The sequence below is a fragment of the Pyrus communis genome, chromosome 13 (assembly GCF_041283825.1).
Source record: "Pyrus communis isolate YQ-2024b chromosome 13, ASM4128382v1, whole genome shotgun sequence".
NCBI lineage: Eukaryota > Viridiplantae > Streptophyta > Magnoliopsida > Rosales > Rosaceae > Pyrus > Pyrus communis.
Genome location: NC_142577.1, coordinates 30567462 through 30589287, shown reverse-complemented (window position 1 = coordinate 30589287; position 21826 = coordinate 30567462). Strand labels below are relative to the sequence as shown.

Genomic DNA, 21826 nt, shown 5'->3' with positions numbered 1-21826 from the left:
TATTTTAGTAAATTTGATGGTATGAGATGAAAGTTCAAGTGATTACTAGTTCGTATTACTTTACTAAATATTTTTCAGAGGTCGTATGAATTTATTGTAATTGTTTTTTTTTTTTTTTTTTTTTTTTTTTTTTTTTTTTTTTTTTTTAAGATAACAATGTCAAACATATGGTATAAAAAATTGGTTGCATAATACACCATCCCTTTATTAATTAAAATGTTAAGTGCCACAACCTGATTGGACAACAATTGAAAAAAAAAAAGAGGAGTTGGTCATGTGGGAAATGAAGAGAGAAAGTCTTTTGGAACCAAGGTCCAAGTACACAACAGAGCCATGGTGGTCTTTTGTGTGTTCCCCTTCGTTTGAAATTAGATCTTTCTTATTAGTTCAAAGCTTGTATTGCACAACATCTGCACAACCAAAGTGGTCTTCTCTCTTCCACCTGCCCAGATTGTTGGGTGATCCTCGAAAGTCCTCAGGGACGCTTCTTCGGACTTTTAGATGATCCTAAGACCATCGAATGGACGAATGGACCTGCCCCTATGTATGTATGTATTGGAGAATGAAAACTTGAACTATATTATTTCCATAGCCCATATATAAGATAAAAATATATCAAGTTAAACAAATACACTTTGTTTTGACTTATCAACTTGGTATAAAAAAATCATGTTTAATGCCACTGGAACGAAGAAAAGAATACTGAGTATATATGTTTCAACGTTATAAGTCAACATAAATTATGACATGGTTGCATGTCTAGTCAAAATACTTCACGAAAGTTTCTATGGATTTCAATTTTATTGAAATGCTAATATATAAAGGAACATCAGTTAAACATGAAACAGAACAAACTGTCGACTAGCTAGTCATTTAAATTTAAACTACGAAAAAGTTCTAAGCCTTCTTTGACTTTGAAAATTAAACTCCCGGCCCCCAAAACACCTTTTGAGGCTTGAACGGACAAAAAAAAAAAAAAAAAAAAAAAAAAAAAAGGAAAAAAAATATACTGCTCAAACACCATTAATTAATCTGCACTGATCTCCTTGGTCTCATATAGCCAGAGCTTCACGGTGTTTAGGATGCATATGGCTTTAGTCCGAAACAGGTTATATTCCCTGAAAACAAACCCAAATTTATATGATAATTGTAAAAACTCTATTTTCTTATAATTAAGGTATATTATTACATTGTGAACAAGAAATAAGCATAGTCATGGATAATGTGAACCAGAAAAGTCCCATATATAGACACATCCTAACCAACTTAATTAGTATAATCACTTCAATTCCTGGCAATCGAAAATAAAGAAATAGTTAATATATTCAAAATGTAAAGTTAAAAACATTTTACTTGTAATTCTTAGTATAAACTTAGGGGTAATGAAACTTTTAAGTACTTGACGAAAAGAAAGAAACAAAGGAACGACTTAGGTTATTTTTCCAAGAAAATAATATTCAACACATAGGAGAGAAGTCAATCTCATCATATATAAAAGATGTTCTTAATTAAGAATCTTAACAAAAAGGAAAAATTTAAAATATGTAAATCAAAAGGGAAGTTGTAATGAAATAGATTAACAGTAAACAAATAATTCCGGCATGTGATGAGTAAAAATAGAAGACAATTTGGAAAATGCATCTTTTTATATCTTCTCTCATTCACGCAATATCTTCTCTCATTCATGCAATGCACTTACTTTACAAGTTCAGCACTCGTGACTCTCTCTGCCATCCAAAATAAAAGTTAAAAAGGAGTAGAAGTATCATGTTTATATAAACAAAAGGACAAGACACCCAATGTGTCCTCCAGGTCATCACTCCTGACGGCCTCAATTTTATGTAACCATGCAAAGACATTGTGTCAGAATTTCATTTTTCATTTTTCTTCAATTTTCATTTTTTTAAAGTACCAAAAAGCCAGTGAACAGTAGTATCAGTGTACAAAAATTACACAATTACCGAAGAAAACTAACTCCTTAAATAAAATATAAGAAATTTTAACGAAAAGATTATGGGTTTATTTTAACGAAAAATCATATTTTTACATTAAAAGTCAATCTTGATACTATTCATTTTATCCTTTATTTTATCCTTATCATTAAAATTCAAAATTTTCAAATTATTTTCTTTAATTTTTCATGAAATATAATCATTTTTAGCCTTAGGTCAATCGTCACTAATTTTCACGTACCTCTATTTCTCTCACCATCTCTGTACTTTTCTGTTCACTGAAAATTCCCGCCTCCTCCAAAAGATTGGGTTGACGGCGCAGCTGCTGCAGCATTGCTCTCTGAATCCAAGGAGCTCAGCATCTCCATGCCGCTATGCTGCTGCTCTGATCTCTGATGAGAAAATCCACCGCTCATGCTCCTCACTACTTGTCCAACCCCAAGAAAGTCCCTCGTTAACCTATCCGAACCTCCTCCAATATTGTTCAACCCTATATGCTGCTGCTGCTGCAACTTTGCATCCTCCATGTTAATTGCCCTATTTGCCGATGCATCATATCCACCAAACGCCGCGTTTCCGAAAATCGATGAGCCTCCCCCTCCGCTAGCAAACGAGTTCATTAGGTCTTGGAGGTGGCTCTGGTCGGTTTGGTCACTTCCGAACATCCTACCTAAGCTGGAAGGAACTAGGGTCCCGGGCCTATCAGGTTTTGTAGTGGTCAAGGAGGAGCTTCCAAAGCTACGGAGGAGCGAGGTGGTGTTGTTGTTGTTTGAAGTGTTGGATCCCATTTGAGCAGCCTTCTGAAGCAGCGCGGTTGCGGACATGTGCGATGACATAGCCTGCTGCTGACTATTGCCATTGTTGCTATAGAGAGAAGGGACTCCAGAGCTCATGTGATCGCCGCCACCCATTATGTGTCCGGCAAAGAGATTATTCGAGACTTCATTGCCACCTCCGGTGGCGCTGGCGCTGCCGTTTGCATTGGTGTTGAAATGGTTGGGACTAATTAGTGAATTGCTGTTGTTGGCACTGTTGCTATTAGTACTGTTGGTGTTGCTGTTGGAAACGAAAGGCAGGTTAAAAAGATTGGTTCCTGCTCCGGAGTGATGCTGATGTGGCGAGTGGTGTGTAAACTGCATGAGTCCATGAAATGACTTGTCCTGGTCATGGTATTGTTGTTGGTTGGACTGGTCATGATCTGAGGCTCCAGTCATGAAGAAAGATGCTGCTGACGACTGAGCCGGTCGGAAAGATGATCCCATTGAAGGGGATGAGAGGAGGTGATCGAATTGTCCGGCCCGATCGGCAGCAGCAGCACCTGAAGATCCGCCAAGCCTTAGGATGTCACTGGGTTGATTGCTGTGGTCGAGTGAGGACAGTTGATGGGGAGGGCCCACAACTTGATGGGATAAGCCGAGGCCAGTGTTGCTGAGGCTTCCTCCTCCGTATAAGCTGCTGCCAATGGTGGTCAAACTGGGTGGATGCCTTGCACTTTCCTGAGCCAGGGCATCGCAGAATGCCCTATGCGTGATAAAGCTGTCGCGCCTGTACTCACGCTACATCATCTTTAATTTCATGGTGAATATAAAAAAACAGTACAACTAGGTAGCTAGGTTGAAACATTTTCTGGTGACAAAGTACATCAACTTAGAAAATGTACGAAAGACATCGCATTACATTTATATACATGATGAGTAGTGTTACTCTTATCATCGATTTGTATCATTATTCGTATCATCTTTTTAATAAAGGTAAAACCCACCAACACGTGTAAGTCCTACATTTATTAAAAGCGTTCACCTTTGAAACTGATGTTCCAAATTTGATTCCACTTACTAAAAAAAATCTTAATGGCCCCATTAGGCTTCAGAAAATTAAACTTGTATGTAATTCTATCCTTAAAACGAAGCCATATTGTTCAGATCAATAAGTGAGCTCCCCAATTTAGTAGTATATTTGTTGACTTTAATTGGAATTTTGACGATCTAATCACACCAAGAAGTAGTCATTTGTAGTTGCAGATAAAGCTGAAGGTGGACATCAAATTTCAAAGCCCTTGCATGACGGCGGGAGTTCGAACCTCATTGGTGACTAATCTAACAAAATTTATCGTTTGACAAAAAAAAAAAAAAATTTCAAAACCCTAATGTGTGAACTCTGAAGGCTTCAAAAAACAAAGACTAATTAAGAACTTGTTGCAAACTAAGATGCACTGTAATTACAGTTTTGAAGGGGAGGACACATTTAATGACTTACACCATTACACGCACTAATCTACCATAACAGAATTAATTGCACAAGGAAAATGAACGAAAATTTCCTAAGGGAAAAGTAATTGTGAAATTTTCTGAAAAATGGAAAAGAAATGTTTGAATGAAATTAATTAATTAACAACCAAGAAATTCCATCTCAAGAACTGGCAGTTCAATAAATGCAACATGAGAATGTAGTCGAAGTGATGAAAGTAAATCTATCAAAAACCCCATTTGAGGACTTATGCTCAATTAGGACAAAAACTCATGATTCAAATGTCTGTTTTTCCAGTTGAGAATTATCCCCAAAACCACTCAATATCCTCAATTACTGCTCCTCTTTAGTCTCATCATCCCCAAATTATGACACTGCGTGCAATTCTATAAACCCTAAATTTTGACCACAACTTCGAACTCCTGCAAGGTCATGAACTGACTCCTGGAGCCAACTCAAAACCAGTTTTGAGAGAGAGAGAGAGAGACAAGCGTTATGATGAAAACGAACAGTAGCAGTGTGACGAGTCATAAGAGAACAACAACACTCTCAGGACAAGTACAGTCCTTCTTTCTCCTCTTCTCTCACATTACAAAGCAATTGGCATAGCAACACGTGAATATGAAAAAGCTTTTGCTAAACACCGAAACTGGCGTTGTTTCCAAGGTGAAACAAAGTAAAAGAAATTAAATCAAGCACTAGTACGACGACCATATATGGCCATTATTTTCTTCAAAAAAAAAAAAAAAAAAAAAAATTGGGGCGCTCCAACTGGGGATAAAATCATATATATGTATCCTGAAACCACCACGATCATGGCAGTTTCCACAGATTATTCACGTGGGAGCATGTTTTTCTTCCATTTTCCTCTTCCCCCAAAGAAATTTTTAAAAATTAACTAAACACATTTGACAAGAAGAAGAAAAAGAAAATTAACACAGCTAGCCAGGATAAGGGTTAAAAAAAAAGAAAAATTAACGCATACATTTTTCTTCTGTTGTCACGACTCGAGGAATCTTAATAACTTGAACAAAAAAGGTCAAGTTTCAAGTTTCGACTAAGAAATTTTTGTAATTTAAAGTAACTTGCTATATGATCACGCGTATGATTGATTAATGGGAAAACCAGTTAGATAAAAAGTTGATTTTGAGTTGATGAATAATCACCTTGAGAAGAGAGTGCCACAGTCGCATCTGTATTCCCGAGTGCCACAAGTCTTAGAATGTGCCTTCCAATCGGACTGGACGGCGTACCTCTTCGAGCACTTCTCGCACTTCCATTTTTTCTCGCCGTGTTTTCTAAAGTAGTGCTTTTTTATGCCGGTGAGGTCGCCGAGTGCCCGAGAGGGGTCGTGGTGGACGCATGTGGGCTCCGGGCAGAGATAGACTTTGCGTTTGGGTTCTTTTGTAGTCTTCTGCTTGAGCTTCCAAGGCAGGTTATGTCCTCTTCTGTGGAGCTGTAGGTTCTGCTCCCTTTGGAACCCTTTGTTGCACACCTCACATATGAACCTGTTTGTTGCCATTAGGGTCTTGGGAGATAGTGCTACCACTTCTGCTTCTGGATCTGTTCTCTCATGAAAAATGCCAAACCACAACAAATTAGATAATTCATAACTTTATTAATCACAACAACAAAATTGTATATACCCTACAAGACACTTCATATTTTGTAAGCTTGCGTACTCATTTTTTCAATCCAACTAATTAGAAACTTTTATATCTATCTATATGTACGTGTTTTCCCATTTGAATTAATTCCTCTGCCAATTTAGGGTTCCTTATCTGTGAGAGAAAAAAGGGGAAGGAATATTAGCCATAATTGAATTCAGATAAATTAAACCATGTATATTCTTAATTTAATTTGCTTTTTGCGTTGGATAGCTAGTTAGGTAGATCCTAAATAATGTGATTTTAGAGTCGTGCCCACAGGTAGCTAGAAAAGAGAAGAGAATCAATTGTTGGATACTTGCTTGGTGTTCCAGGTTGGTTTCTCTTTTTCTTCTGAGGTGGAGCAGCTGGTGCAGCTATGGATGAGGTTGGTGTTGTGGAGGAATGTTGTTGCCTCATCTGCTGGTTTTGATCTTCTTCTCTAATTCCGAAAAGCGGTGCGCCCGATGAAGAAGACGCAGCCATCTCTTTCTGATCAATCTTCTTCTTCTTCGCTTAATTTCTTCCCTTTCAATTTCTCAGGGCAATCTGAAATATTCTAGCTAGAATCCAGCAAAAACCCCACAACCAATTTATGAGTCCTTCTCAAATCTTATCCCAAATAACAAATGAAGAGAAAAGGAAAACTTGAAAGGATGAAAATATTAATAAAGGGAGTTGAAGAGAAAGTAAAAGGAATCAACTCCATAACTAAAGCATTTGATGCTCTCTCTCTCTCTTCTTCTGCTAGTTTTTTTCTCTTGTTTTAAATGAAAATGTTCTGAGGAAAGTGATGCTGTTACGGTTTTATGATTTGGTGTCATGCACATACAGTAACACATGTACACAGCATCTTTTAAAAACAAAAAATATATTGTCATTTTTTTCACAGTTTCTTTTTTCCAGAATTTCTCAAAAATTTTCCTCCCTTAAATAAAATGCAAAAATTGAAAATTAATTGACAGGGAGAAGAGAGAGAGAGAGAGAGAGAGCGACGTAGAGAGAGAGAACCTGAGACCTACAGGTCGGTGGACCCAATCCATGCCCACATCACGACATGCTATGGTGCGTGAGAGGAGCATGAAGCAGCTAGCTACATCTCTCTCTCTCTCTCTCTCTCTCTCTCTCTCTCTCTCTCTCATTCGTATCTTCTTACTCAAGTCCAGACAAGCTATTCTTCATCACCCCTGTCCCAAGTGGACCTCACTGTAAAAATTTTAAATACAAGAAAAACAGAGAAAATGAAACTAAACCTAACACCAAAGAAATGGATATATATACATTTTCAAGAGATTTAGTGTGAGAAATGACAACAAAATTCATCTAAACTACAAAAATGAAAATATTTGATTCCAGGATGCAGGGAGATGAAAAAGAATGACCTATTTACCTCCACCACTTGCTTCTCAAGAGAATTAGTTGAATAATAAACAAATTTTCAAATGCATAATTAAGAAACAATTCCCAGAAAGAAAAGTAGCAACCTGATTAAGGTAGTTTGAGATTAGGCTGCGTTGCTGAAATCCAGTATAAGCTATAGCAGACTAATGTTGTCACTTGAGCTCTCTCTCTCTCTCTCTCTCTCTCTCTCTTTCTCTCGGTCACAACGCCTACTAGGTCTAGTTTCAGTTATATGCAATTGATTCTCCTCCTACTGGCAGACATATAATGGGGGACCATGAAAGGTTGTTTTAGTCCTTTTATAATTACATTTGCAAAATTATAATTAAAAGACTAAGAACAATTAAGAAAATACCTAATCCAACCACTATCGATAAACAATTACCTGGGAAAATCTATTTTTACACCACTAATGATAAATTGCTATCATCATCATCAACCCTGTCATTTCCCAAGCCCAAGCTTTGGGACAATTACTTTCAGTCATGTAGATTGTACAATAATTAAATCAAAGTAAAAAAAATTGATGAGGTAGTTATTAAATTAAAGTGATGTGAGTCACTTCTCTGATTTTGAAGGTCGATATATATGTAATAGAGTGCAAATTTTGCTTTATTTGTAGAATTTGATAAGTGATTGGAATAGTTTTTCTTTTTAGATCATTATTTGTAAACTAGATGACGTGTCGGTTGATAATTGGATTCTATTCATATTGATTTAAAGAAAAATTATCAACTGTCACATCATATGTCTAAAAAGATAATTTCTCTAACACGACCCTCTAGAATGACAGTTTTTATTCTATGCCAGCAAGCCCTTTTCCTCATACAAGAACGCTTGCAGCAGATCTGTCATTCTTTGAAACAATGACAGCTTAACTATAACTACGCACATCACTTTCATGTGTAGTCATTTTGATAATATGATGAGGGTGTAATATTATTCATTTCTTTGGGTGGATGACATTCAAATTTGGACCTTGGGCAGATTAGTACCCACTAAGCATATATATTAAGTTTTGCTAATTAATCCTAATGGGAGTTTCTGCTTCGATACAATGTCCCAATTGCTAAAGGGAGAAAAGGATGTCTTAATTGAGAAAAAGATTAACTTTCATTGCTATGTTATTCAGCTGCTCTAGGCATCATAAACTCAGGAAAATTACTTAAAATTCAATTTTTCAAATGGTTGTTTATGAATAAATTATCTTCCTAATTAAACATGAAAATGACAATTAATAACTACTATAACGTGTCATCACCTTTAAGCAGGACTTACTTGGCACCGTGCATGCACAACTGACTAATGTAACGTGGTACTAAGTGGACCCCCTCATTCTGTTCAATGTTGAAAACTTACATATGTAGTGTGCATGCACCTTTTTATTCTTATCTATTTATATGTTATGTGATGAGAGGGCTAAAGAATAAAAAGTTATTACACCTTGCAACAAAGATTTTCTCCAATTCACCAAGGACTTGATTGTAACTCTCAATACAGTAAATAGTCAAATCCTCACTTGAAAGTTTGGTAATTTCATTGATTAGATTCTTTTCAGACAAGAGGATGACAGTCTGTGTAATAATAAGATAAAATGTCAAGATGTCTAACAAGGAAAGGCATCATTTCCAGATACTTTCTACCTAATCCTTCTTATCAAATAATCTGGATTCTTGAAATTTAATCTAACGGCTAAACACACAGGCTCACTTTAAAAGTTATAATAACTTTAGTTGTTGGATCAAATTTCAATGATTCAGATTGTTTAATGATAATGATTAAGTGTAAGGAATCCGGAGATGATCAATTTCCGTCTAACAACTGATATTTTGTAGCTTATATATTGGAAAAATATATAATGTCTAAAGAGAAAGGCACATTTGTCAAGAAAATAATATAATAGTGAAGGAAATAAGCCTTAAAACTTTAAAATAAAGTTTCAGTTACATTTCATAGAATTGTCAAAACCCCATACGTACCCAAAAAGCAGCAACAAGTTGAACAAAACCGGGGCTGTGGGCGGTGAACTGATACACACACACACGTTCATACAGATATATATAAACACGCAGCAACAAGTTGAACAAAACCGGGGCTGTAGGCGGTGAACTGATACACACACACACACACACGTTCATACAGATATATATAAACACGCAAGATTGCTTTTTTGTGATTGAAAGATCACGGTTTGAGGTGTGGGAGTAGAAATTTTTCGATAAAACCGAGAACATTGTTGGCTTGAAGTCACCCTTTTATATATATATGTTTAAAGGGACGAGACCATTAAGTGACAACACAGCAGTTTGTTGCTACACGAGGACGATGGTTCAGTTAGAAGATGGACACTGCATTTTGAACAATGGCGGCATCTTCCACTTTACAACCGCTGCCCTCAATTCTTCTGCAATTGCTATCTGCCCTCCCTTAACCCTAACCCTACCAGCTAATTATCTCATTTACTCTCTTCTGTTTGCTTTTTAGTTGGACTTTTTACGTTCCCATGCAATTTTCAAATTTGGTCAAATATTTTTTGTAGTTTCCAGTCAGACGGTTAAGGACTTGGTCTTTATTGCTCTGTTGGGAATTTGGAAGGGAGACCCATATATTAGGGCTTTTTAGGGTTGAATTATGAGGCCCAAACGTTTTTTTTATATTGAAGTTTCTTTTGGCCCAGATGACGAAGCACTTAACCATTTTTTATGTAAGAAATTTCGCAGATTGAAAAAGAAATGCGGCACTAAATAAGCAATTTGGGCAAGTGTTGTAGTTTAGTTAATCAAGAGTATTTTTCTTGCAGTCGAGAAATGCCAAAGGCAAAAATTTTAGTTTTGTTCCAACAGCTGAAGGCAAAAATTTGCTACAAAAAAAATGGTCTAACAAATGCTAAGGATTTAGCGTCAGCTTCTATTCTCTTTATAATATGAGAATATGAAGGTAAAAAAGTCTCACATTATTGAAGGGTTTGTAAAAGATTGGGCTACTCCCTATATTGCCAATTGGTTTTATAATGAAACCTCAACTTCTTCATGGTATCAAAGCAGGTTGGCCTACGTGTGAAGTCCAACGGCCAAACATGCTCCACATCACCTAATTCATATTATCCACGTGTTTGGCTTGAAGATTCACTACAGGTGAGGGAGCCTGTGAAAATGTGAAGATAAAAGAGTTCTTGGTGAAAGGAGAAACCTTGGGAGGCCCGTCATATGTATGGTTTACGATCACCTCTTCCCCCGGGAGCCTCGGGTCCTTTCTCCGAACCAACCCTTTGCACCACTTCCACAGTTTTCTATCATTCAAGAAGGCTTATATACCAGCAAATACAGAATGTCCTCCGCATTCAGAACTGGAAACCACCTGTGTGGCAAAAAGCTTTAAAACTCATACACGGCTTCATCATTCTTGCGAACCATGTTGAGCATCGGTCCCCGGTGCATCATAGTGACGGAAAGAACCAAGGCTGGAATCAATGTTCACAATTAAGAACCGTATTAGAAAATAACGGAAAAGTAATGAACAAGGTAACAGTGATTGAAGATGTGTGCTACTACATTCGGCAACAATAACTTCACATTTTCAATAACCATAGTAATTGAAGCGTCTTACCTGCAGTTGTGCGGGACAACCCATCAAATATCTCTTCAAATTTGGCGGCAAGGACACAGATCGCTTCCAATTCTGAACCAGGATTCTAAGGGCATGAAGCTTGCTACCTAGACCTTTACAATAATTTGCATGCATTGTACAAACTTGATTCAAATCTTTACTAGGTTCACAAAATCCACCAAAGTAAGCCGTATCCAAAAATTTTATTTTCAGTCCGATACTAACGGTGGTTGGATAAAACTTGATAATATTGAGGACATCCTGATCATGGAACCCAGGGTAGGTTTCCCGTGAGAAATACCGAAATTTGTAGAACGCTATTGACCTGCTATCGGACTTTCTCCATTCGGTCAGTTCTTTAAATCATCCGAGCTGCCAAAGAAATGATCGCATGCAATCTGAAAATCTGCATCCTCATAAAACTGTGGAAATGGATCCCTGAACCACATAACATCAGCATCCTGGAGGAGGAGAGTGTTAGACGAAGTCAAGCCCACAGCGACATTCCTGCAACTTGAGGAGTCTTCATCAGTTTATGTTGAGAAGTCAATGATATCATTCCTGATATCTTGGCTTAGTTTTAGGAAACTATCTTGTAAATTGTTTGTAATTTATTTGTGATTATCTGTAAACCCTAGAATGTAGGATAGGTTACTTCTTCGGCAAGTACTCTCTTTGTATAAAGTCTCTTAGTATCAATTGAAGAAATCAATCTTCTGCAAAATATTCTTTGCACTTTTTACATGGTATCGAGAGCTAGGCTGAAAACCTAGTTCCTTCCGCTGCCTTTTGTTTCTCTGTTCTTTTCCGTCGTTTGCCATGGCTACCAACGCTGTTTCTGGAAGCAATTCCGATGCAAAGGCTAATGTTTCCAACCCTTTTTTTATTCATCATTCTGATCATCCAGCCATGATGCTGGTTTCAAAGCCCTTGAATGGGGATAATTATTCAACTTGGTCTCGTGCTATGAAGATCTCCTTGAGTGCCAAAAACAAACTTTGTTTTGTTGATGGCACTGTCCTTCAACCTTCTGTCAAGACCAAGCCGGATGATCACGCTTCATGGCAGAGATGCAACGACATGATTGTAGCATGGATTATTAATTCCATTGACTCGGATATTGCTGACAGTATCCTTTATATGACTGATGCTCATGCAATTTGGGAAGAATTACGTGAGCGCTATTGCCAAAGTAATGCTCCTCGAATTTTTCAACTACAACGGGACATTGCTTCACTTACACAAGATCAACTCTCTATTGCTGCATATTATACGAAGATGAAAAGTTTATGGGATGAGTTGTCGTCCTACAGTGACTCCGTTTCTTGCACTTGTGGAGCACAGAATGAGAGGAACAAGTTGATGCGGTTTCTCATGGGACTTAACGACTCCTATAGTGTTGTTCGAGGGCAGCTTCTGTTGATGAATCCTCTTCCAACTGTTCGTCAAGCCTATGCATCGATTTCCCAGGAGGAGAAGCAAAGAAGCCTTGCTTCTTCCCGAGTTACTACAGGCACAGCAGCCATGGCTGTGCGTCACAGTGGTTCGAAATCTTCTAATCGCAAACCCTTGCATTGTACTCATTGTGATCAAGACTACCATACCATTGATACCTGCTATCAACTTTATGGGTATCCACCAGGACACCGTTTGCACAAGGTTAAGCCACAGAAAGGGAACCATCGTCCTAAGACGGAGCGGGGTTCTTCCTCGGCAAATCATGTCTCGGAAAATGCAACCACCAAAGAGGAGATGCAGTCCGTTATGTCTGGGCTCTCTGATGCCCAGTTTCAACAGATTCTTCAAATCATGAATGGTCAGGGTAGTGATGAACAGCCACAGGCCAATGCCAATGCCGCCAAGACAGGTTTGTTGAATCCCTCTTTGCATCTCCATCGATGGATAATCGATAGTGGTGCAACGGATCATATCACTTCCTCACCAGAATTGTTAACTAATGGTGTTGAAAATAAGAAACTGTCACCTGTTTTGTTACCCAGTGGAGAGACAGCCCGCATACTTTCCACCGGTCACATTCCTTTGAGTTCTACTTTTAGATTGCAAGATGTGCTATGTGTGCCTACCTTTAAAGTAGATTTGATGTTAGTAAGTCGTATTACGAGTGGATTGCATTGTTCAGTAACTTTCTTTCCTTCTTGGTGTGTTATGCAGGACCTAACGACGAGGACGGTGATTGGTTTGGGTAAGCGAAGAGGCGGGCTGTACTACTTGGTGGCCTTGGCTCCTGCGCAATCTCAGCATCCTCGGCGATTCTGCAACCTTGTGCTTTCACCTACGGAGCTATGGCATCGGCGTTTGGGTCACTTGTCAGCCCCTCGTTTAGATTTCATGTCCAAACAATTGTTACATTTCCCTTTTGCATCTAATAATGCTTGTGATGTTTGCCCTTTAGCCAAGCAACATCGATTACCTTTTCATGTTAGTTCTATTTCTTCTAATAAACCTTTTGTTTTGATTCATTGTGATATCTGGGGACCCTTTAAAGTTGCATCTACTTCTCGAGCAAAGTATTTTTTAACCATTGTAGACGATTATTCTCGCTTCACATGGATTTTCCTTATGCAACACAAAAATGAAACACAATCTATTCTCAAGAATTTTTTTTCATTTGTCAAAACTCAATTTAACACTTCTATTCGTCAAATCCGTGTTGACAATGGTGGGGAATTTTTTTCTCTTCGTGACTTCTTTAAAGATCATGGAGTGATTTACCAACATTCTTGCGTTTATACGCCTCAACAAAATGGGGTAGTAGAACGCAAGCATCGCCATATACTTGAAACCGCTCATGCCTTGCGTTTTCAAGCTAATCTTCCCCTCCATTTTTGGGGTGAATGTGTGCTCACAGCCGTTCATCTCATTAACTGTCTTCCCACACCCATTCTTTCCAAGAAAACGCCTTTTGAACGTTTATATTCTACACCTCATACTTTTTCACACCTTAGAGTCTTTGGTTGCCTTGCTTTTGCCACTGATGTTAATGTGAATCACAAATTTTCTCCTCGTGCCCACAAATGCATTTTTATAGGATATCCTATTGGTCAGAAAGCCTACAAGTTATATAACCTCACCACTCACCAAATCTTTACTAGTCGTGATGTTGTCTTCCATGAAAACATATTTCCTTATCAAACCTCGCCTTCTTCTTCCCCTCAACCTGTGTCTTCACCTGTCCCACTTATTTCACCTCACTTACCTGATCCCGTGTCACCCCCCGACCCTATGATTCCACTTGAGTCGTCCCCTTCCGCTGATGTTAGTTCTCCCACGCCTCCTGCACCGCTTCCTGCATCTGCCGTTCCTGACCTCCCAACATCAGCGCCTGCTCCTGCCCCGATGCTCCGTCGCTCTAGCTTACCCAACCACATCCTCCATCGTCTTCGTCGTCTGGTCACACTCCAGGTACACGGTATCCACTCGCTAATTACCTTACTTACCATCGTTTCTCACCTGCACAACAATCTTTCCTTGCCCATATTACTCAACAGGTTGAACCCCGGAGTTACGAGGAAGCTGCTCGTTTTCCTCATTGGCAAGCTGCCATGGCTTCTGAATTAGAGTCATTGGAAGCTAACCAAACTTAGTCTCTTAATTCCCTTCCCCGTGGCAAAACTCCCATTGGCTGCCGTTGGGTTTACAAGATTAAGCACCGTTCTGATGGCTCCATTGAGCGCTATAAGGCACGTTTGGTTGCCAAGGGCTATACCCAGCTTGAAGGTGTTGACTTCCATGACACGTTTTCTCCTACTGCCAAGATGGTCACTGTTCGGTGTTTATTGGCTCTTACTACTTCACGGCAGTGGTCTCTTCATCAGTTAGACGTTAACAACGCTTTTCTTCATGGTGACCTTCATGAAGAAATTTACATGACTCCTCCTCCAGGTTTTCGGCGACAAGGGGAGAACTTGGTTTGTCGCCTCAGCAAGTCTTTATATGGGTTGAAACAAGCTTCCCATCAATGGTTTGCAAAGTTTTCTGACTCTATTCAATCCGCTGGTTTTGAACAATCCAAGGCTGACTACTCGTTATTTACCCGAAAACAAGGCAAGTCTTTTACAGCCCTCCTAATTTATGTTGATGATATTTTGATTACGGGGAATGATTCGAATGCTATCGATGCCCTAAAACAGTTCCTTAATGGTCGTTTTAAAATCAAGGATCTTGGCAATCTAAAGTACTTTCTTGGGATCGAAGTATCACGTTCTAAGAAAGGAGTCTTTATTTCCCAACGAAAGTATGCTTTAGAAATATTAAAAGATGGAGGTCTTTTGGGAGCTCGCCCCGTTGAATTTCCCATGGAACAAAATCTTAAGTTATCAGACAATGGTGCAATTCTCAAAGACTCGGCACAATATAGAAGATTGGTGGGGCGTCTGATATACCTAACAATCACTAGGCCGGATATAACTTATTCCGTGCATGTGTTGAGTAGGTTTATGCATGAGCCTCGCACACCACACATGGAAGCAGCGCTTCGGATTTTGAAATATATCAAAAATACACCTGGACAAGGTTTGTTCTTCTCTTCTGAAAATGATTTGGCCTTAAATGCATATTGTGACTCGGACTAGGCAGGTTGTCCAACAACACGAAGATCAACTACGGGGTATTGTATTTTTTTGGGCTCTTCATTGATTTCTTGGAAGTCAAAAAGACAAAAGACTGTGTCTTTATCATCAGCAGAGGCCGAGTATCGAGCCATGGCTGGAACTTGTTGTGAATTATCATGGCTACGATATTTATTGAAAGATCTAGGTATACTGCATCAAAGACCGGCTCTGCTCCATTGTGACAATAAAGCAGCTCTTCACATTGCTGCTAACCCAGTTTTTCATGAGAGAACTAGGCACATAGAAATGGACTGTCACTTCATCCGGGACAAGATACAAGACGGTTCAGTTGTTATGAGATTTGTTCCTTCTTCTAATCAACTTGCAGATGTACTCATGAAGCCATTAAGGAAGGAAACTTTCTCAAAGATCATTCACAAGTTGGGAGTTCTCAATATCCACTCTCCAACTTGAGGGGGAGTGTTGAGAAGTCAATGATCATTCCTGATATCTTGGCTTAGTTTTAGGAAACTATCTTGTAAATTGTTTGTAATTTATTTGTGATTATCTGTAAACCCTAGAATGTAGGGTAGGTTACTTCTTCGGCAAGTACTCTCTTTGTATAAAGTCTCTTAGTATCAATTGAAGAAATCAATCTTCTGCAAAATATTCTTTGCACTTTTTACAGTTTAAACTCTTATCGTTAGCTGTTCCTAGTTTATAGGATTTTGGTTTTCAAATGTTTGTTGTAACTCAAGCTGCGCATGCAATCTTTTGTGATCAGATTTGTATTTTTGAAAGCTCCCTGTATCTCGGGTTTTCAAACCCTTTCTGTAATCCTCAAGTTAATATAAATACATGCATCCCATCATTAACTGGGCATGCAATTGAAGTAAAACAAACTGAGTCTCTAAAGTTTTACAGAGAGAACAACCACGAAGTACATCAGAATGTCTGCACAGAGTTTTACAGATGTATATTGCAATTAATACTTAAATCGCCTAAAGAGCTGCAGGATGAGATCAATAAAGAATCAACACAGAATCGGGAAACCATTAATGATTTAGAGCAGAGCCCTACCGAACATATCTTCGACTAAAGTTATTCGAGTCTAAAAGTTCCTCATCAGGTTGTTTCATAAGTAAGTTTTAAACTGACAAACTTTGACAGTTACGCTTAACAGTTCAAGTTCTTGTAGCATAAGAGATTTACTGTGAAAACGAAATTGTAGCCCATCTCAGGAACAGAACGCAGAAAATCAATCCTTGCCCACATCATCTTCAAGTAGTGAGGGGTCATAACATAAGCCTCTCGACGAAAATCAAATTCTTGAGTGACGAGCAGAGCAATGGTTATGCACCTCCAAACAACACTGAAATGCCCTTTGATCCAAGGCAATGATCACCAAATGGCTCAAGATCCTGCGAGTTCCAACTCGAATCCTAAAGCTCTCCAACTGATGATGAAAATGGGAGGTTTACATCTGGTGTTAGATGTTATAAAATATTATCCAACTGATTCAGATATTTGTTGGACCCTAACAGTCATCCCAGTTTTGTGTCTCGTTTTTCTGTGGCAGAAGTCTTTCTTTTCTTCGTTCTTCATGTATTCGTTCTTACATTTTTAAAAGATCCGCCTTAGTTTGTACTGTTGCAGACATGGATATAATCGCATTGGCTAGAACTGATAATGTTTCCTTTTATACACTCGAGTTTGAATTTTAAAGTGAAATAGCGCAAGTATGAAATACATGCATATTGCTAATGTTTGAACGATATTTGTGTGTTAGTTTCTACCACATCATTAGGTTTTAACGAGACACCCACCTTGGGTTGGTCAGATCCCTAATGACGTCCCGTGGATGTTTCTTTTGACTTTGCACTTCTCACACATTTTTCCTTAGACTATGGATTTTGTCCCTCCTCGAGTTTTTGCCATAGCCTTACGGTTTTTTTAGTGAGACATACTACTTATGCAAGTTCCTACCTTATCGAGAATAAGCGTTGTTCCTTAGAATCAGTGCCGACGAGTCGACTTCCTCAACTTCTGCATGATGCTAAATCTACCTTGAGTATTTACACATTCAAGGGAGAGTGTTGTAAACATTCCTAGTTTAAGTGTGATTGTGTAAATCCTAGATTAGATTTTATTCTAATTATCCTTTCCTATTGTATCTTGTATTCCTTGGGGATGAAGGAATCTCTTCTTTCCTTTTACTACTATAAATAAAGGCATATTTTAGGAGGGATAACAACACACATTCCTCTGTAATTCTACAAACACATCTCAGTTTCTCTCTTCTCTTTGCCGTCGGCCCTCTTTAACCTTGTTAGATAAAATAGACCATAACACTAACCTTATTCTATTACAAAACAAAAAGAAATTAATTGATTTTAATTTTACTTTATTAGGATAATGAAGCATTCAGAAACGGTTGAATGAGTAAATTTAAGATTAGTTTAAAATGACGCGAATTGAAATAACAAAATTTTATTTTTAGAATTTGTAGATTTTGTTGTTTGACTAACTTTGAAGAACAATGAAAGTTAAATATGGAATTTAATTTGGACATAAAGCCATTAATATATAAATGAGAGAGACTTTAGTTAGGAGATATGTTAGTCATGATGGTGGCGACTGCAGTGATGAGGGCGGGTGCTTACGGCAAGTGGTGGTGGTGACGACAACTGTGGTGGCGACAACCGTATGTGGTGATGCAGGCAGATGCGGTGCCAACAATGGCGATTATGGTTACGACGGTGATGGTGATGATGGTAGGTGGTTGGGGATGCAGCAGTATCGAATGTGGTGGTGGTTGTTGGTATTCTAAAGTTTACTAACTCAATACCAAAATATGTGGGTGATAAGTTTACAAACTCTATCACACCTCTCACTTTCACTCTCAATAAAATTGGACAAAGAAATAGAGAAAGGAGGAAGCAACAAGCTTTGAAAAAACAACACTTGGACTTTGATATATGAAAAGAGAGTTTACAAACTCAATAGCTTACAAGCTGAAAATGAGAATGGGAAATGGGATTTGGATGATATGCTCTAAGGCTTAGCAAGATGGCCTATTTATACAAAAACTGAAAAAATAAACAATCCAACAATACATATAATGAATGATGGTGTTCCACATCTTTACACCCTTTCAAACACATGCAACAACTTTGATAGTTGGCATACACATGCATTGCATCATGGCAGGTTGTAATACCTTCCTTTCGGCTAACACACAGCAGCACACTGTTGTCTTCCTGCTAGCACATCACATGGTAGCACACTTGCTGTCTTTCATCACCATTCGGCTGAATAATGAAGGAGCAATGATGATTATATCTTGCTGGAAACAATCTGTAAAGAAACTAACAGCTTGCTTTAACCATTAACAACCTGTTTTGATTTGATTTTCCAACACACCTCCTCAAATTAAAACGCCTTTATGCCTAGCATTTCACGTAGCAACTTGAATGGCTCAACTGGCAGTGGCTTTGTGAATATGTCAGCCACTTGTTCCTTGGTGTGACAATAGACAAGTTCGATTGTCTTTTGCTTCACATGGTCCCTCAGAAAATGGAACCTGGTATCGATGTGCTTGCTTCTTCCATGTTGGACTGGATTCCTAGCAAGCTTGATAGCTGAGATGTTATCCACATGAATCACAGTCGATTCCACTTGTGGATGACACACTGACTTCAACAGATTTCTTAACCAAATTGCCTCACACACGGTTGAGGCTACAGCAACGTACTCGGCTTCACACGATGACAAAGCAACAATTGATTGCTTCTTTGAAGTCCATGAGAAAGCTGTTGATCCTAGAAAAAACACATAGCCAGTTGTGTTTTTCCTTTCATCTTGGTCACCTCCCCAATCACTATCTGAATAACCAAATAATTTTGCATCTTCACCAAAATTATAAAAACAGACCATAGTTTAGAGTACCTCTTATGTACCTCAAAATTCTCTTGGCGGCCAGCCAATGAGACTCCCTTGGTGTTTCCATGTATCGACTCACGAGTCCAACACCATAAACTATATCAGGTCTTGTGATTGTAAGGTACCTTAGGCTTCCAACCAAGCTTTTGTACACGGTTGAGTTTACAAACTCACCTTCTCCTTCCTTGGACAGCTTCAATCCAGTTGCAACTGGAGTGTTGACAATATTGCTCTTGTCCATATTGAATTTCTCCAATATATCTCTCATGTACTTTTGTTGAGAGATGTAGATACCGTCACTTTCTTGCTTCACCTCTATGCCAAGAAAGTATGACATTAATCCATTGTCAGTCATCTCGAATTCACTGAACATGGATTGCTTGAACTCATAGAACATTGCTTCATTGTTTCCTGTAAACAACAAGTCATCTACATAGAGACAAATAATTAAGAACTCCCCTTTTGCACCATTCTTCATGTAAACTGAATGCTCGTATGGACATTTCTGAAATCCATTTTGGTGAAGGTAGTTATTAATCCTTGAGTTCCAAGCTCGTGGTGCTTGCTTGAGGCCATACAAAGCCTTCTTCAAACGATACACCTTTTCTTCTTCTCCTTGTACTTGGAAGCCTTCCGGTTGTTCCACGTACACTTCTTCCTCAAGAACTCCATTAAGGAAGGCTGACTTGACATCTAATTGATAAATTTTCCATTTATGCTGAGCGGCAAGAGAGATTAGTAATCTTACCGTGTCAAGTCTTGCAACTGGAGCATAGACTTCATCATAGTCCACTTCATACTTCTGTTTGTAGCCCTTTGCTACAAGCCTTGATTTGTATCGATCCACACTTCCATCTGCAATGCGTTTGATCTTGTAAACCCACTTGACACCAATAGCCTTCTGATTTGGTGGGAGCTTTGTTAACTCCCAAGTGTCATTCTTTTCGATGGCATGGATCTCTTCTTCCATGGCTTTCTTCCAACAATCTTCTTCCACAGCTTCATTGAATGAGAGAGGCTCATGGTCTGCATAGAAGCAGAAAAAATTGGTTTCTTCTTCTTCTTGTCCATAAATCTCTGTGAGACTCTTTAACCTCACTGGAGTTGAGGAGCTGCTTTCCTCACTAGATGTAGGACCACTCCTTGCAATTCTGTGCACTGGAGTTGTTGTGATTGTTTGAGCAGGCTGTTGCTCAATAGGTGGTACAACTTCTGGTTCTTCAAAATCAGTGGAGACGATCTTCTCTTTACTGACTTCTTTGTTGTTCCACTTCCATGTCTCTTCCTCACTGAAGATGACATCTCTACTAACCACTAGTTTGCCTGTTAGTGGGTTGTAGAGCTTGTATGCCTTGGACTCTTCACTATAGCCCACAAACACACACTTTTCACCTCGATCATCGAGCTTTCTCCTCTTGGCTTCTGGAACCTGAGCATATGCAACACACCCAAAAACTCTTAGGTATGTAACATTCGGCTTGTATCCACTCCAAGCCTCTTGTGGTGTCATCCTCTTGACACTCTTTGTTGGACATCGATTCAACAAATAAATCGAACAAGCTACAACTTCTGCCCATAACTCTTTTGGAAAATTCTTCTCCTTAAGCATGGACCTTGTCATGTCAATGATGGTTCGATTCTCTCTTTCGGCTATCCCATTTTGCTGTGGGGTATAGGCAGCAGTAAGTTGATGCCTAATTCCTTGCTCCTTGCAGTATGCTTGGAAAGCATTGGAGGTGTACTCTCTACCTCTATCTGATCTCACAGCCACAAGCTTGTGGTTACTTTCAACCTCTGTGAGTGCCTTGAACTCCTTGAAAATTTTTAGGGCAGCTGACTTCTCCTTGAGAAAATAGACCCAAGTCTTTCTACTGAAATCATCAATGAAGGTAATAAAATACCTATTACCTCCATAAGACATGGGATCCAATGGACCACATATATCTATGTGCACCAACTGCAGTGGTGCCTTTGCTCTCCATGTATCACCAACAGGGAACGATAGTCGTGCTTGCTTGCCAAGCACACAACCTTCACATACTTGGCGTGTGGCTTCAATTTGGGGTAGACCACGAACCATTCCTCCACTTGACAGCAACTTTAGGCCATTGAAATGAAGATGGCCAAATCGAAGATGCCATTTCCATGACTCATCTTCCATTACACCGATGTTGCAGCTTCCAATCTTTGTGTTCAAATTCAACGAAAACATCCGGTTCTTTGACATTCGAACACGTGCAATAAGCTTTCTCCTTGTATTCCTGAGAGTGAGAAACATATTCTCTATATGTATAATGTACCCTTTCTGGAGCAGTTGACCAATGCTCAGAATGTTGCTCTTCATACCTGGTATGTAGTAGGTATCAGAGATGTATTCTTCTCTACCATCCTTCTGGATGATCTTGATCTTCCCTTTGCCTTCAACTGGCAACTTTGAGGAGTCACCAAGACTTACAGATCC

The 21826-nt window shown here is 38.8% G+C and overlaps 1 protein-coding gene and 2 pseudogenes across 2 annotated transcripts; 1 reads left to right on the top strand and 2 right to left on the bottom strand.

The window, feature by feature from the left end:
• Positions 1-772: 772 nt before the first annotated feature.
• Positions 773-7462, bottom strand: LOC137737490 (protein indeterminate-domain 5, chloroplastic). Of its 2 annotated transcripts, XM_088683124.1 has the most exons (5): positions 7330-7462; positions 6169-6408; positions 5366-5762; positions 2194-3497; positions 773-1118 (listed from the first exon to the last, which is right to left on the bottom strand). In XM_088683124.1, exons 2-4 carry the CDS (start codon positions 6329-6331, stop codon positions 2228-2230), a joined length of 1830 nt encoding a protein of 609 aa, XP_088539250.1. In that variant the 5' UTR covers positions 6332-6408; positions 7330-7462; the 3' UTR covers positions 773-1118; positions 2194-2227. The 2 variants fall into 2 exon arrangements, with proteins under 2 accessions (XP_088539250.1, XP_068333086.2); XM_068476985.2 differs by lacking the exons at positions 773-1118; positions 7330-7462 and adding an exon at positions 1136-1727 and having other exon boundaries at positions 6169-6711.
• Positions 7463-10552: 3090 nt separating this feature from the next.
• Positions 10553-20942, bottom strand: LOC137736403 (uncharacterized protein At4g15970-like; annotated as a pseudogene).
• On the top strand, positions 11918-15897 carry LOC148692086 (uncharacterized; annotated as a pseudogene).
• Positions 20943-21826: the final 884 nt, after the last annotated feature.

Coding starts and splice junctions, on each gene's coding strand:
- LOC137737490 (XM_088683124.1), bottom strand. CDS start 6,331: ATGGCTGCGTCTTCTTCATCGGGCGCACCGCTTTTCGGAATTAGAGAA. Junction 5,763..6,168: donor AAACCAACCTGGAACACCAA/GCAAGTATCCAA, acceptor ATGAGAGAACAG/ATCCAGAAGCAGAAGTGGTA. Junction 3,498..5,365: donor TGTGGCACTCTCTTCTCAAG/GTGATTATTCAT, acceptor GCGTGAGTACAG/GCGCGACAGCTTTATCACGC.